Source organism: Musa acuminata, chromosome BXJ1-1 (genome assembly GCF_036884655.1).
Source record: "Musa acuminata AAA Group cultivar baxijiao chromosome BXJ1-1, Cavendish_Baxijiao_AAA, whole genome shotgun sequence".
In the NCBI taxonomy this organism is placed as follows: Eukaryota; Viridiplantae; Streptophyta; class Magnoliopsida; order Zingiberales; family Musaceae; genus Musa; species Musa acuminata.
The window spans coordinates 5,481,819-5,494,613 of NC_088327.1; the positions used below are offsets into that span (position 1 = coordinate 5,481,819).

General features: G+C 42.8%; 3 protein-coding genes across 3 annotated transcripts; 1 reads left to right on the top strand and 2 right to left on the bottom strand.

The window, feature by feature from the left end:
* Window positions 1-762: 762 nt before the first annotated feature.
* LOC103986598 (UDP-glycosyltransferase 88B1-like) lies at window positions 763-2,490 on the bottom strand. The gene has a single exon (XM_065129984.1). The coding sequence runs from the start codon at window positions 2,442-2,444 to the stop codon at window positions 1,011-1,013; it is 1,434 nt and encodes a 477-aa protein (XP_064986056.1). The 5' UTR covers window positions 2,445-2,490; the 3' UTR covers window positions 763-1,010.
* A 3,973-nt stretch (window positions 2,491-6,463) lies between these two features.
* On the bottom strand, window positions 6,464-8,081 carry LOC135625344 (UDP-glycosyltransferase 88B1-like). Its single transcript, XM_065130066.1, has one exon. The coding sequence runs from the start codon at window positions 8,014-8,016 to the stop codon at window positions 6,583-6,585; it is 1,434 nt and encodes a 477-aa protein (XP_064986138.1). The 5' UTR covers window positions 8,017-8,081; the 3' UTR covers window positions 6,464-6,582.
* A 2,390-nt stretch (window positions 8,082-10,471) lies between these two features.
* Window positions 10,472-11,240, top strand: LOC135680143 (late embryogenesis abundant protein Lea14-A-like). The gene is made up of 2 exons (XM_065194133.1): window positions 10,472-10,744; window positions 10,829-11,240. The coding sequence occupies exons 1-2, from the start codon at window positions 10,539-10,541 to the stop codon at window positions 11,100-11,102; spliced, it is 480 nt and encodes a 159-aa protein (XP_065050205.1). The 5' UTR covers window positions 10,472-10,538; the 3' UTR covers window positions 11,103-11,240.
* Window positions 11,241-12,795: the final 1,555 nt, after the last annotated feature.

The following is a 12,795-nucleotide window of genomic DNA, read 5'->3' on the forward strand; positions in this document are numbered from 1 at the left end:
CATAGTAGATAGGGAAAAGGTAGAAGAGATGGCAGAGGTGTTCAAGAAAGAGAAGAAGGGAGAAGAAGAGAAAAAGATGCTTGTTTGGGACTGTGGCAGCCCATTGCTTTGAGCTGAGCTCTCTCTACCACATCCTCGACAGGCATATCAGGGTGCTGCCCTTCTCCAGCAGCTCCCCAAACCTCCCAGATGAGCCTAAGGAGTTTCTGATTGGGAAGGGAGTGTTGGGGAATTGGTGGATGGAGAAGAAAGAGGCCAAGAAGAGGATCAAGGTGATGATGAAGGCCATGTACAGTTTCATTGCTTTCTGGAGAAACTTGTGAGAGCCATCTCTCTTCCAAGTTATGTCTTTCTTTCTTTCCTTGGTTTGCATGTTGGATAAGAGTTGCATGACATTGAATTATTTTCCTTTTGGCTGTTTAGAGCTACATTTGTTGAAGATTTGACATAAAGATGTGGATATATATATATATATATATATGCTACAAAGTGAATAATAAGCTTTAAATTACATCCAAAAAAACATGGATCTTCTTATCGATTGTTTCCTCTCATGATTGAATTAGTAAAAGTTAACCTTTCCAGTGCCATTACAGCTCAAATCGTGATCTTTTCAGGTGTCATGATATATTGTACTAGCTCAAGATAGTACAAATATGACTGTGTCTCTTTTTTAAAAAGAATTTTTTTCATGTTCAAGACATAAATTTCTCCTCCAAAATAGATGAATGAAAAGAATAGTTATGAGTGAAGAAAAATATATATTGAGAATAATAGTAATGGTATTTAATTTTTTCACACGGTGATCAAATGAACGAGTACAACATCAGAAATAGTAAACAGATCAAATGGACGATAGAAAACACGGAACATCGACAACAGCCACCCAAAATCCAATAAGTATTACCTTATTATTATTCGCGATGGTTGGACTGAACCATCGTCACCGTCAAAGACTCAATCGGCAAGTATTTGATGAGGACCGCAGTCAACGACTAGTCCACCTTGACTCAGCGGCCACGCACCTCGCCTTTCAACTTCCCCACCAGCTTCGCCAGCGCCGAATGCGACGAGCCCCCCTCTCTGAGCGCCTCCGCCGCTCTCTCCTTCATTGCCGCCGTCCTTTCCCTCAGCTGTCGGCCCCCCTCCGACTCCATCAGCCAGCGAACCTTGGCCTCCACCTCCTCTGCTGACACCAGCTCCCCCTCATATCCGTCCATCGCCACCGCCAGTCGCATCTCCTCCGTCAGGAACACCTTGTTCATCTTCTGCTCTGCGTACAGTGGCCACCCCACCATCGGCACCTCGGCGACGATCGCCTCCAGCACCGAGTTCCACCCGCAGTGGGTCACGAACCCCCCCACCGAATCATGGCTCAGCACCTCAACCTGCGGCGCCCATGACTTCACCACCAGACCCCTCTCGCTTGTCCGCTCCAGGAAACCTTCCGGCAGCAGCGCGTCGAGGTCCGGCTCCAGCGGCCGCTCGTAACGCTTCGCCGGGTCGTTACTCGGCGGGCTCCGCACCACCCACAGGAACCTCTGCCTGCTTCGCTCGAGCCCCGCGGCGATCTCCTTCAGCTGCGCGGCTGTGAACAAGCCCAGGCTACCGAAGCAAAGGAAGACCACGCTGTGTCGGGGCTGAGCGTCGAGCCACTCGAAGCACTCCGCCCTGTTGGCCTTCTCCCTCCCGTCCGACGTGATCAGAGGTCCGATGGAGTAGATGGGAGGAGTCGCCCGGCCGTCCGTGACGCAGCGGCCAGCGGCGATGGCTTCGAGCGCCCGCGGCTCGAGCGCGTCGAACGTGTTGACGATGATGCCGTGGGCGCCCGGAAAGCGGGAGCAGGCGTCGAGGAACCCCTTGTAGGCCTCGTCCTCGCGGTCCAGCATTGGGAGCGGCATGTGGTCAGCGGGCAATGGCGGGATCCCGGGGACCAGCAGCGGGGCGCTGCCGAGCTCCCTGAAGCTCTTGACTGTGGTGGAGTGCAACGTAAGGATGTAGAAGAAAGTGGCGAGGACGCTAGCGCCGGAGGTAAAGAAGGCGTAGCAGGGGATGCAGAGCTCAGCTGCAACGTCGAGGGCGAAGCTGCAGAACAAGTCGACGACGATGGCTCTGGGGGCGGTGTCGCGGAGGAAGTTGAGGAGATTTGCGTTGGAGAGGCGGAGGAGGTCGAAGGCGAGGGCCTCGTGGTTGGGGGAGGGGTTGGGGGGGAGGGCGACGGGGGGAAGGCGGTGGAAGGTAATGGAGGGGTTGGCGGCGGACGCTCGGGAAATGAAGGCCGCGGTGGAGCCGGTGTTGTAAGGTGGGTCGACGGTGACGACGGCGACGGACATTCCGTGGAGGACGAAGAGCTTTCCGAGCTCCATCATGGACACCAGGTGGCCCATCCCCGGCGACGGGTACAGCACCACTGCTCCCCGCTTCCTCTCTTCCGCAGCAAACATATCCCCTCTCTCTCTCTCTCTCTCTCTCTCTCTCTCTCTTTACCAAAGCGACATCGTCGAATTATATGAGGCCACATTTCTATCGACCGGTGGTGGAAATGGCTCCGTTGTCGAATTGGCGATTTTGCCTGAACCCGATGAATGTGGACGTGTTTGGGAAGGTGTGCACGACGTGTCAGTAAGAGGCGAACCGACCGCTGTGGTTGCACCGTATAGATGGATGAGAGAAGCACTTACCTCATCTTCACACGATGATCGCATGTGCGTTCAGAAATCGGACGAGTTCGAGTACACAAGTAATTACTGTTGAATTTAATATATATTTCTCAAAAATAAAATTAAGATTAGAAAAAAGAAACGCTAACAATAATTGATGCCTCAGACCAATAATTGATGCCTCTTTTTGTCTCTGCGTGTGTGTATGTCAGTGGCAATGGATGGAAGTACATGAAACATTATATTATGCGGTGGGGGTGAAGATATATATTACTTGTTAGATGGAAGAATGATTTGGATCAGAAAGTTTCTAGATGTTGCATGGCTAGATTTGTCTCTTTATCTTGGAAGTGAGATATAAGGCTGCAAATATGCATGATAGGATTAAGAAAATTGCATTTGCCAATATGATAAAAAAGAATAGTGCAAGAAAAAAATTATAAAAAATTAAAATAAAAAAATATTATTTATTATAACAAAAGATATAATTATAAACTTTATCCTCTTTGACAAGATAATATCAAACTTTATTCTCTTCTTTTATTATATGTAAGATAATCACAAATTAATTTTTCATTTTTTAAGGTATAAAAAATATATTTAAAATAAGATAGAAAACTTATGCTCTCCCCATTTTATATCAGAGAAATTTGTTTTGAAAATCTCTTCTTATCTCGTTTTTCATGTAAGTGATATATTGGAAGTACGGTATTTTTATTTCTATCTCATTGAAATTGGATCACATTAAAATGATCAAGACGTTAATGATATTTTTTTTTAACACTGTTAAGATTTCATGATTATGCCCTAACCTTTTAAGGTATAACAATAAGATATGCGGATTGATTGGTCAAATTGGAAAAACTTAGCTATATCAATAAAATTATTCAAGATTAACATAATACGATGAAATAATTTACTAATTTAAATAAATAAACATATTGTAAAAAACAATATGTCTCCTACTCGTATAAAAAACCATATTGCAAAAAAGCAAGTTTTTATAGATGAAAGGAAGGCTTTTGCATGTTCCTCGGATTCCATTGGAAGCTGAAGTATATGCGCGATTGGTTTGTGTATATCCTATTTATTTCCAGATTATGATCATCTCATTTTCCAACATTCCTCCCATAAACTCTCACTTTTCCTCCAAAACATTGTGCATCATCAAAAAATGACAATTGACACGTAGTTCACCTACTCACGAATCCGCCATCCAACGCTGTTCATTCTGTTTCGTTCTTTTCGTCTGAATTGGAAAATAAATATTAATTGTTTTCTTTATAAAAATAAATCTGTTCGTCTGATTTATTTCTTTCTAAAAATAAATATTAATTATATCCTAAAATATATTAATTATCAATCCTCCACCCAAATTTATTTTGTTTTCTAAAAATAAATATTATATTAAGTTCATTCTACTCCATTCATAACTTAGATTCTTAATCCAAATCCAAATCTTAATTCACCAAGATTAATTACAATTTATCCAAGTAATGTAAATATAATTATTTATAAATGTTAATCGTGTTTGTTTAATTATTCTGGGCTCATATTTCTTGCACCCACTCGTTTCTTTAGGAGATAGAAACCATCACAAGCTAAATGATGTATATAAATCACCTGCGAAGATTCTAATTATGGAGATTACGGTATTCACGTTATGCAACCAATAAAAAAAATTAATCTAATTGAGTGAGATATAGAAGCAATTTGTCTTTACTCCTCGAAACCATCATAGTTGATAGGGATGATTTTGCCCCATGTTAGATCATATACCCATTGAGGTCGACATCTAAGTAGGACTCTAGGTTACCATCTTACCTTATCAAGATCAAAGAATGATCATACAATTCACCTAATCTTATCACAAACGAATTATTAAGAAGACTCTCGGATCGGATATAAAAGAACTCATCAGCTCATACTAAAGGGGGGAACTCTCGATACACTAACCTAATCACGTAGTTTACACTATTGTCTTTTCCTCATCGCTGACTTAAGCATTAGAGGAGCATGTCGGGCAACTCTCGATATCGGTCATGCAGGATTATAGACGATCAGGAGGTGATCCCGTTGTTAGGACGTAACTACGTTAAGATAAGACAAACCATCTCTCGAGGACACTTGAACGATTCAAACTCAAGAGAAAACCTTGCAGTCAGAAAGATCCTAGACTACCTACCCGATCATCCCAAATCAGGTCATCACTGATACGAACGCTTATGATCGGGTTGCCCATACAATCTCACCTCACAAAATATCTATTTCAGTCGATTCATCAGCCGATCAAAGAGTACCACTCGTTTTGAGTTCTACATAGAGATAGAAAAAGTAGAAGTCACAACGAAAGATGAGGAATAGAAAAGGGAGAAAATGATGCTTGTTTGGGACTGTGGAAGCCCATTGTATTGTATGACTCCTTTGATCTGAGCTCCCTTTGCCACATCCTTGACAGGCATGTCATGGTGCTGCCCTTCTCCAGCAGCTCCCCAAACCTCTCAGATGAGCCAAGGAGTTTCTGATTGGGAAGGGAGTTTTGGGGAATGGGTGGATGGAGAAGAAAAAGGCCAAGAAGAGGATCAAGGTGAAGATGAAGGCCATGTGCAGTGACATTGCTTTCTGGAGAAACTTGTGAGAGCTATCTGTGTTCCAAGTGATTTCTCTCTTCCTTTCCTTTGGTTTGCATGTTGGATAAGAGTTGCATGACATTAAATTATTTCCCTTTTGGCTGTTTAGAGCTACATTTGTTGAAGATTTGGCATAAAGATGTGGATCTATATATATGCTACAAAGTGGATAAAATATGCTTTAAATTACATCCAAAAAACATGGATTCTCTTCCCGATTGTTTCCTCTCATGATTGAATTAGTAAAAATTTACCTTTCCAGTGCCATTACAGTTCAAATTGTGACCTTTTCAGGTATTATGATAAGTTCAAGACGGTACAATATGATTACATCACTCATTTAAAATTTTTTTTTTTAAGTTTGATAGGATATATTCTGATATCATTTCTACGACAACAATCAGTAGTTACATCAGTGACAACGTGGATTTTCAAGACTGATATGATACATTACGTTGATGCGATACTTCGAACTTGGATGAGATGATCGTCTGTTCCCGCGTTGTCCGAGGTCGTACAAGACAGTATAGCATAGTACAAAGTTGCTCCGGAAAGTTGGGAATGGTGTCACACGGCGTCGATCCATACAGGTCGATCAGGGCCCGTACAGAAGGTATGAGTCGGTTACCCGAGGAGTCGATAGTTATTAACAGATCATTAACAAACCATGTACAGTCGGAAGGTGAGACTTTGAACACTCAAACACCACTCAACATTGACTCGGGCTTCAGATGAGTTGAGTCGGAAAATCCCATTCTCAACTTCGGCTTGTGTGCAGGAACTTAACGAGGAAGGAGCAACAACTTGGTAGGAGAGGAAGAGCAACTCCTTGCTCTATCTCGGAACTATTTTGGTGACGAAGCCCGGACCAAACCTAACATGCCTCCATTTGAGTAATCACATAGGCGATCCTGTGCATTTAAGATTTAACCAAGTTATGCTGATCCATTGGCCACATCCTGAGGTTCCCTACCAATGCTTAAGACATAAATTTCTCCTCTAAAATAGATGAATGAAAGAATAATTGTGAGTGCAGAAAAAAAAAATATTGAGAATAATAGGAATGGTATTTAATTTTTTCAAACGGTGACCAAATGAACAAGTACAACTTCAGAACTAGTCCACAGATCAAATGGACGATAAAAAACACGGAACATCGACAACAGCCACCCAAAATCCAACGACTATTACCACATTATTATTCATAATGGTTGGACTGAACTATCGTCACCGTCAATGACTCGTCGGCACATATTTGATCAGGACGGCGGTCGACGCCAGTCCACCTGGACTCAGCGGCCACGCACGTCGCCTTTCAACTGCTCCACCAGCTTCGCCAGCGCCGAATGCGACGAGCCGCCTTCTTTGACCGCCTCCACTGCTCTCTCCTTCATCGCCGCCGTCCTTGCCCTCAGCTGCCGGCCGGCCTCCGACTCCATCAGCCAGCGAACCTTGGCCTCCACCTCCTCTGCTGACACCAGTTCCCCCTCGTATCCGTCCATCGCCACAGCCAGCCGCATCTCCTCCGTCAGGAACACCTTGTTCATCTTCTGCTCTGCGTACAGTGGCCACCCCACCATCGGCACCTCGGCGACGATCGCCTCCAGCACCGAGTTCCACCCGCAATGGGTCACGAAACCCCCCACCGAATCGTGGCTCAGCACTTCCACCTGTGGGGCCCATGACTTCACCACCAGACCCCTCTCCCTTGTCCGCTCTAGGAAACCTTCCGGCAGCAGCGCGTCCAGGTCCGGCTCCGGCGGCCGCTCGTAACGCTTCGCCGGGTCGTTACTCGGCGGGCTCCGCACCACCCAAAGGAACCTCTGCCCGCTTCGCTCGAGACCCAGGGCGATGTCCTTCAGCTGCTCGGCTGTGAACAATCCCAGGATGCCGAAGTAAAGGAAGACCACGCGGTGTCGGGGCTGAACGTCGAGCCACTCGAAGCACTCCGCCCTGTTGGCCTTCTCCCTCCAATCCGACGTGATCATAGGTCCGATGGAGTAGATGGGAGGAGTCGCCCGGCCGTCCGTGACGCAGAGTCCAGCGGCGATGGCTTCGAGCGCCCGCGGCTCGAGCGCGTCGAACGTGTTGACGATGATGCCGTGGGCGTCCGGCCAGCGGGAGCAGACTTGGAGGAACCCCTCGTAGGCCTCGTCCTCGCGGTCCAGCAATGGGAGCGGCATGTGATCGGCTGGCAATGGCGGGATCCCGGGGACCATCTGCTGGGCGCTGCCGAGCTCCCTGAAGCTCGTGACTGTGGTGGAGTGCAACGTCGGGATGTAGAAGAAAGTGGCGAGGACGCTAGCGCCGGAGTTAAAGAAGGTGTAGCAGGGGATGCAGAGCTCAGCTGCAACGTCGAGGACGAAGCTGCAGAACATGTCGACGACGATGGCTCTGGAGGCGGCGTCGCGAAGGAAGTTGAGGAGATTTGCGTTGGAGAGGCGGAGGAGGTCGAAGGCGAGGGCCTCGTGGTTGGGGGAGGTGTTGGGGGGGAGGGCGACGGGAGGGAGGCGGTGGAAGGTAATGGAGGGGTTGGCAGCGGAGGCGCGGGCAATGAAGGCCGCTGTGGAGCGGGTGTTATAAGTTGGGTCGACGGTGACGACGGTGACGGCCATGCCGTGCAGGACGAAGAGCTTACCGAGCTCCACCATGGACACCAGGTGGCCCATCCCCGGCGATGGGTACAGCACCACTCCTCCCCGCTTCCTCTCTTCCGCAGCAAACATATCCTCTCTCTCTCTCTCTCTCTTCCTCTCGCACTCTTCTCTCTCTCTCTCTGGTCCGAAGCGACATCTTCGAATTATATAAGGCCACTTTTATAGCACAGGGTGGCGACACCGACCGCAGTGGTAAATACTGCGTTCGAGTGCAGGGGTAAATACTGCTACTTGATTTGAAGTCGATCACACCCACATCATTCAATCACCTATCAGTCAACACGTGGCCACGTCAGCGAAGATCATCGAGTTCGTCGTGGCCTGTGGTGATGACAACGAAAATAGGAAGAAACATTGACCGGAGATAAATATCACTTGGTTGATGGAAGAACGATTTGGATCTCGAAGTTTCTAGATGTTGCGTGGATATATTATGTGGTGGGGACGAAGATAAATATTACTTGGTTGATGGAAGAATGATTTAGATCTCAAAGTTTCTAGATGTTGAGTGGGTAGATTTGTCTCTTTAACTTGGAAGTGAGATACAAGGTTAGTCAACACGTGATTGCCATATAAGTTCTAAATCATCCGTCAACTTCATAAAAATCTAAGGAAACATAAAAAATATAATCGTAAATTTTGTTATTATTTTTAACGATAAAGACAATCTAAAACTTATTTTTTTTTATGACAAGAAAGATAATTATAAACTTTATTCTTATCTTTAAGGTATAAAATATATTTTTTAAACAAGAAAAAAAAAGCTCTCGCTCTTTCCTTTTTGAAACTATTCTAACCCATATCTAGGAATCTCGAATTACTAACTTATACATTGGAGAGATCAAGTTGAAAAATCTGTTTCGATCTAGTCTTCGTGTATGTGATACCTCGAAAATATAATATTTTTATCTCGAGACCATATAATTTCCACATTGGAGGGAGCACGATATTTTTACCTCAGAAATATTTCGAACATTCCAGTATATATGAGTCTGAACCACATCGGGTTGATTAAGATGTTAACAATATTTTCTACTAACACTCGTTAAAGTCTTTTAAGATTATGCCCTAACCCTTTTTAACGTAAGATATATGGATTGATCAATCAAATTATAAAAACTCAACTATATCAATCAAACTATTTAAAATTAACATAATGATGTGGACCAATTCAATAATTTAAATATAAAAAATAAGTTTATTAAAATTATATATTAAACTCAATATATGCCATTTGATTCTTTTGATCATTAACAATATGAAACTATTCTTTTGATCCTCCTTCCACTTTTATATCTTACATAAAAATTCTCCTAACAACGATGAAGATAAGACCAGTCACTAAAGGGAAATCCCTAAATTGACAGCAACACGATAGCTAAACATAGCTAAGTCGAATCATATACAAATGCGAGATGATGATGACGAGCCCTTTTACCTTCCAACAAATATAACTTTCAATCTTATGACACATGATATCATGTGCTTTAGATCAATTCTTTGCACCTTAGATCTTTATTAACAAAACAATTTTTTTATACTTTAGATTGTTTGTTGTCTCCCGCTCCATATAAAAAGACATATTGCAAAACGCAAGATAGTATAGATTAAGGGAATCCATTTGCATGTTCCTCTGATTCGTTTGGAAGCTAAAGCATATGCGCGATTGGTTTGTGTATATCCTATTTGTTTTCAAGCGCGTAATCATCTTATTTTCCAACATTCTTCCCATAAACTCTCATTTTTCCTTTAAAACATTGTGCATCTCAACGAAATGACAATTAACTTCACCTAATCATGAATCCACCATCCAACGTCGTTCACTTTATCCTTTGTTTTCGTATGATTTGGAAAATAATAATAATTTTCTTCTTTGTAAAAATAAATCTGTTCGTCTGATTTATTTCTTTCTAAAAAATAAATATTAATTATTTCCTAAAAATATTAATTATCCATCATCCTTCCAAATTTATTTTATTTTCTAAAAATAAATATTATATTAAGTTCATTATACTCTGTTCATAAACATCAGAAATTTTATTTCGAAATTCTATTTATTTATCGAGAAATACATATAAATTATTTTTTTAATAATTAATAATAAATATTAATTATTTGAAAATTGTTTTCTAAATCCATGACACTGATAACATTATTGATCATTCGATTTTACAACGGCAATAAAGCGTTGTTCAAGAGATTATCATTGTGTTCGTTCATTCATCATTAATTATATTTTTAATATAAATTTTATCAAAATTATGAATATATTTAATTAATAGATATATTGTAAGGATACCATACGATTTAGATAAAAGAATATATTTATTGACATTATTCGAATGAGTTAATATGAAGATTCCACCCCGTCGCGTCCGGCACCGACCCCTTTTGCATGGGATCTCCCGACGTGCCCATCGTGGTTGGTGTCCTCCTCAGGCGGCGCACCCCGCGATCCGGATTTGCCCGCACGCAAACTCTCTCTCTCTCTCTCCTTCCTTCTATATATATGTAGAGGAGCCAAAGAAGGCTGACCTCGCCTCGTCTTCATAGGCTTCTGCTTCGGTGTGTCTAAATCCTTGCGAGGAGCGATGTCGAGTTTGATAGACAAGGCGAAGGAGTTCGTGGCGGAGAAGATAGCGAAGATGCCGAAGCCGGAGGCCTCCCTCGAGAGCTTGTCCATAAAGAGCTTCACCCGCGACTCCATCCTGTTCCACAGCGAAGTCGCCGTCCTCAACCCCTACTCCCACTCCATCCCCATCTGCCAGCTCTCCTACGCCCTCAAGAGCGCCGGCAGGTTGCCGTCTCTTCCTTCCTTTCCTACTCTTTCTTCCGCCAACCATTGGCTTTTCTTCTTCACGATGATGGTGGATCTTTGTAGGGAGGTGGCGTCGGGGACGATGCCGGACCCGGGGTCGCTGACGGCGAGCGCGGAGACGAAGCTGGAGGTCTCGCTGAAGGTCCCCTACGACTTCTTGATAAGCTTGATGAGAGACATCGGCCGCGACTGGGACATCGACTATGAGATGCAGGTGGGGTTGACCATCGACCTCCCTATCATCGGCGACTTCACCATCCCGCTCTCCACCAAGGGCGAGATCAAGCTGCCCACCCTCTCTGATCTCTTCTGCGGCGGCGGCGGCGGAGATGATTAAGCAAGCTTCCATCTTTTGTGTGTTCCATTTGGTCAATGAGATTAAGAAAATGGAAGTCAACGCTAAAAATGTGTTGTTTTTAGGTCACTTGTATCCGATATGAATCGGATGGTGAAAGACTATATTTATAATTCATGTTATTTCAGCGTATTTTGAATGAATATTAAATTCGAATCTGATTTGGATGAAATATTTTGATATTTTATCAATCAATTAACTTGATTTCATCAATCAACCGATTTGTGCTCTGCGTGACTTGAAAAAAATCGAATTTTTCATTATATAAGAAAAATAAAATATAAATAACCATTCTCTTTTGAACTAATCCAAAATAAAGTCTCAAAAATCATGATATATTTTTTCAGATAAATCATGAAGAATTTTTCTCTCAATCTTCTTTAGATCTACTGCAGAAAACTCCAAGAATACATTAATTATTTGTTTTACTCTTTTACTCTCATCACAATATTGAGAATGTATTAATTAGAGCAAATCCTAATTCATCAATAACCATTCTCCCAACTTAGATTCTTAATCCAAATCTTAATCTTAATTCACCAAGATTAATTACAACTTATCCAAGTAATTTAAATCTAATTATTTATAAATGTTGATCATTTATGCTTAATGATGCTGGGCTCATCTTTCTTGCACCGACTCATTTCTGTGGGACATAGTAACTGTCTCAATATGGAGTTTATATACATACTAAAAGATGTATATAAATCACCTGCAAGATTCTAATTACGGAGATTAGGATATTCACGAGCAACCAATAAAAAAATTAATATGATTGAGCGAAGATATAGAAGCAATTTGTCTTCACTCCTCACTATAGAATCATCTGATTCAACCTCACATGCTCTCAGAACCATAATAGTTGATATGGACGATTTTACTCCATGTAAGCTCATATGCCTATCGATGTCGATATGTAAGTAGGACTCCACATTCTCACCTTACCTTATCAACGTTGGAAAATGATCATATAGTTCACCTAATATTATCTCAAACTGATCATTAAGAAGGCTCTGGGATCAAGTATAAAAAGAACCCATCAGCTCACACTGATAATATTAATTTACACTACACACTAACTTAATTGCATTAGTGTGCAATGTGGGGGGAACTCTTGACACACTCATCTAACCGCATAGTTTACATTAATGTCTTCTCTTTTTCGTTGGCTTAAACATCAAAGGAACATGCCGGGCAACTTCCGACGTTGTCCTGTCATGCAGGATCATCGGCTGCTAAGAGACAACCCCGTTGTTAGGACATAATCACATAAACACGAGACCAATCATCTCGGGGACATTCGAACAATCCGATCTCGAGAAAAAACTTTGCATCCAAAGATCATAAATTGCCTACCCAATCATCCCGAGGTCCTCATCGATAAGACCATTTCCGATCGAATTGTCTATTCGATCCTACCTTTCCAAATCTCTCACGTCAATCAGGAAAAGATATCGTGGCGACTCGATCAGTCGACCAAAAGAGGATAATTCGTTTTGAGCTATATATAGAGAGAGAAAAAGTAAAGAAAAGCAGAAGTCATGGTGCTTGTTTGGGACTGTCGAAGAGAATGACAGAGAAAAAGAGAAAAGGATGCTTGTTTGGGACTGTGGAAGCCCATTGTATTGTATGACTCCTTTGAGCTGAGCTCCCTTTGCCACATCCTTGACAGGCA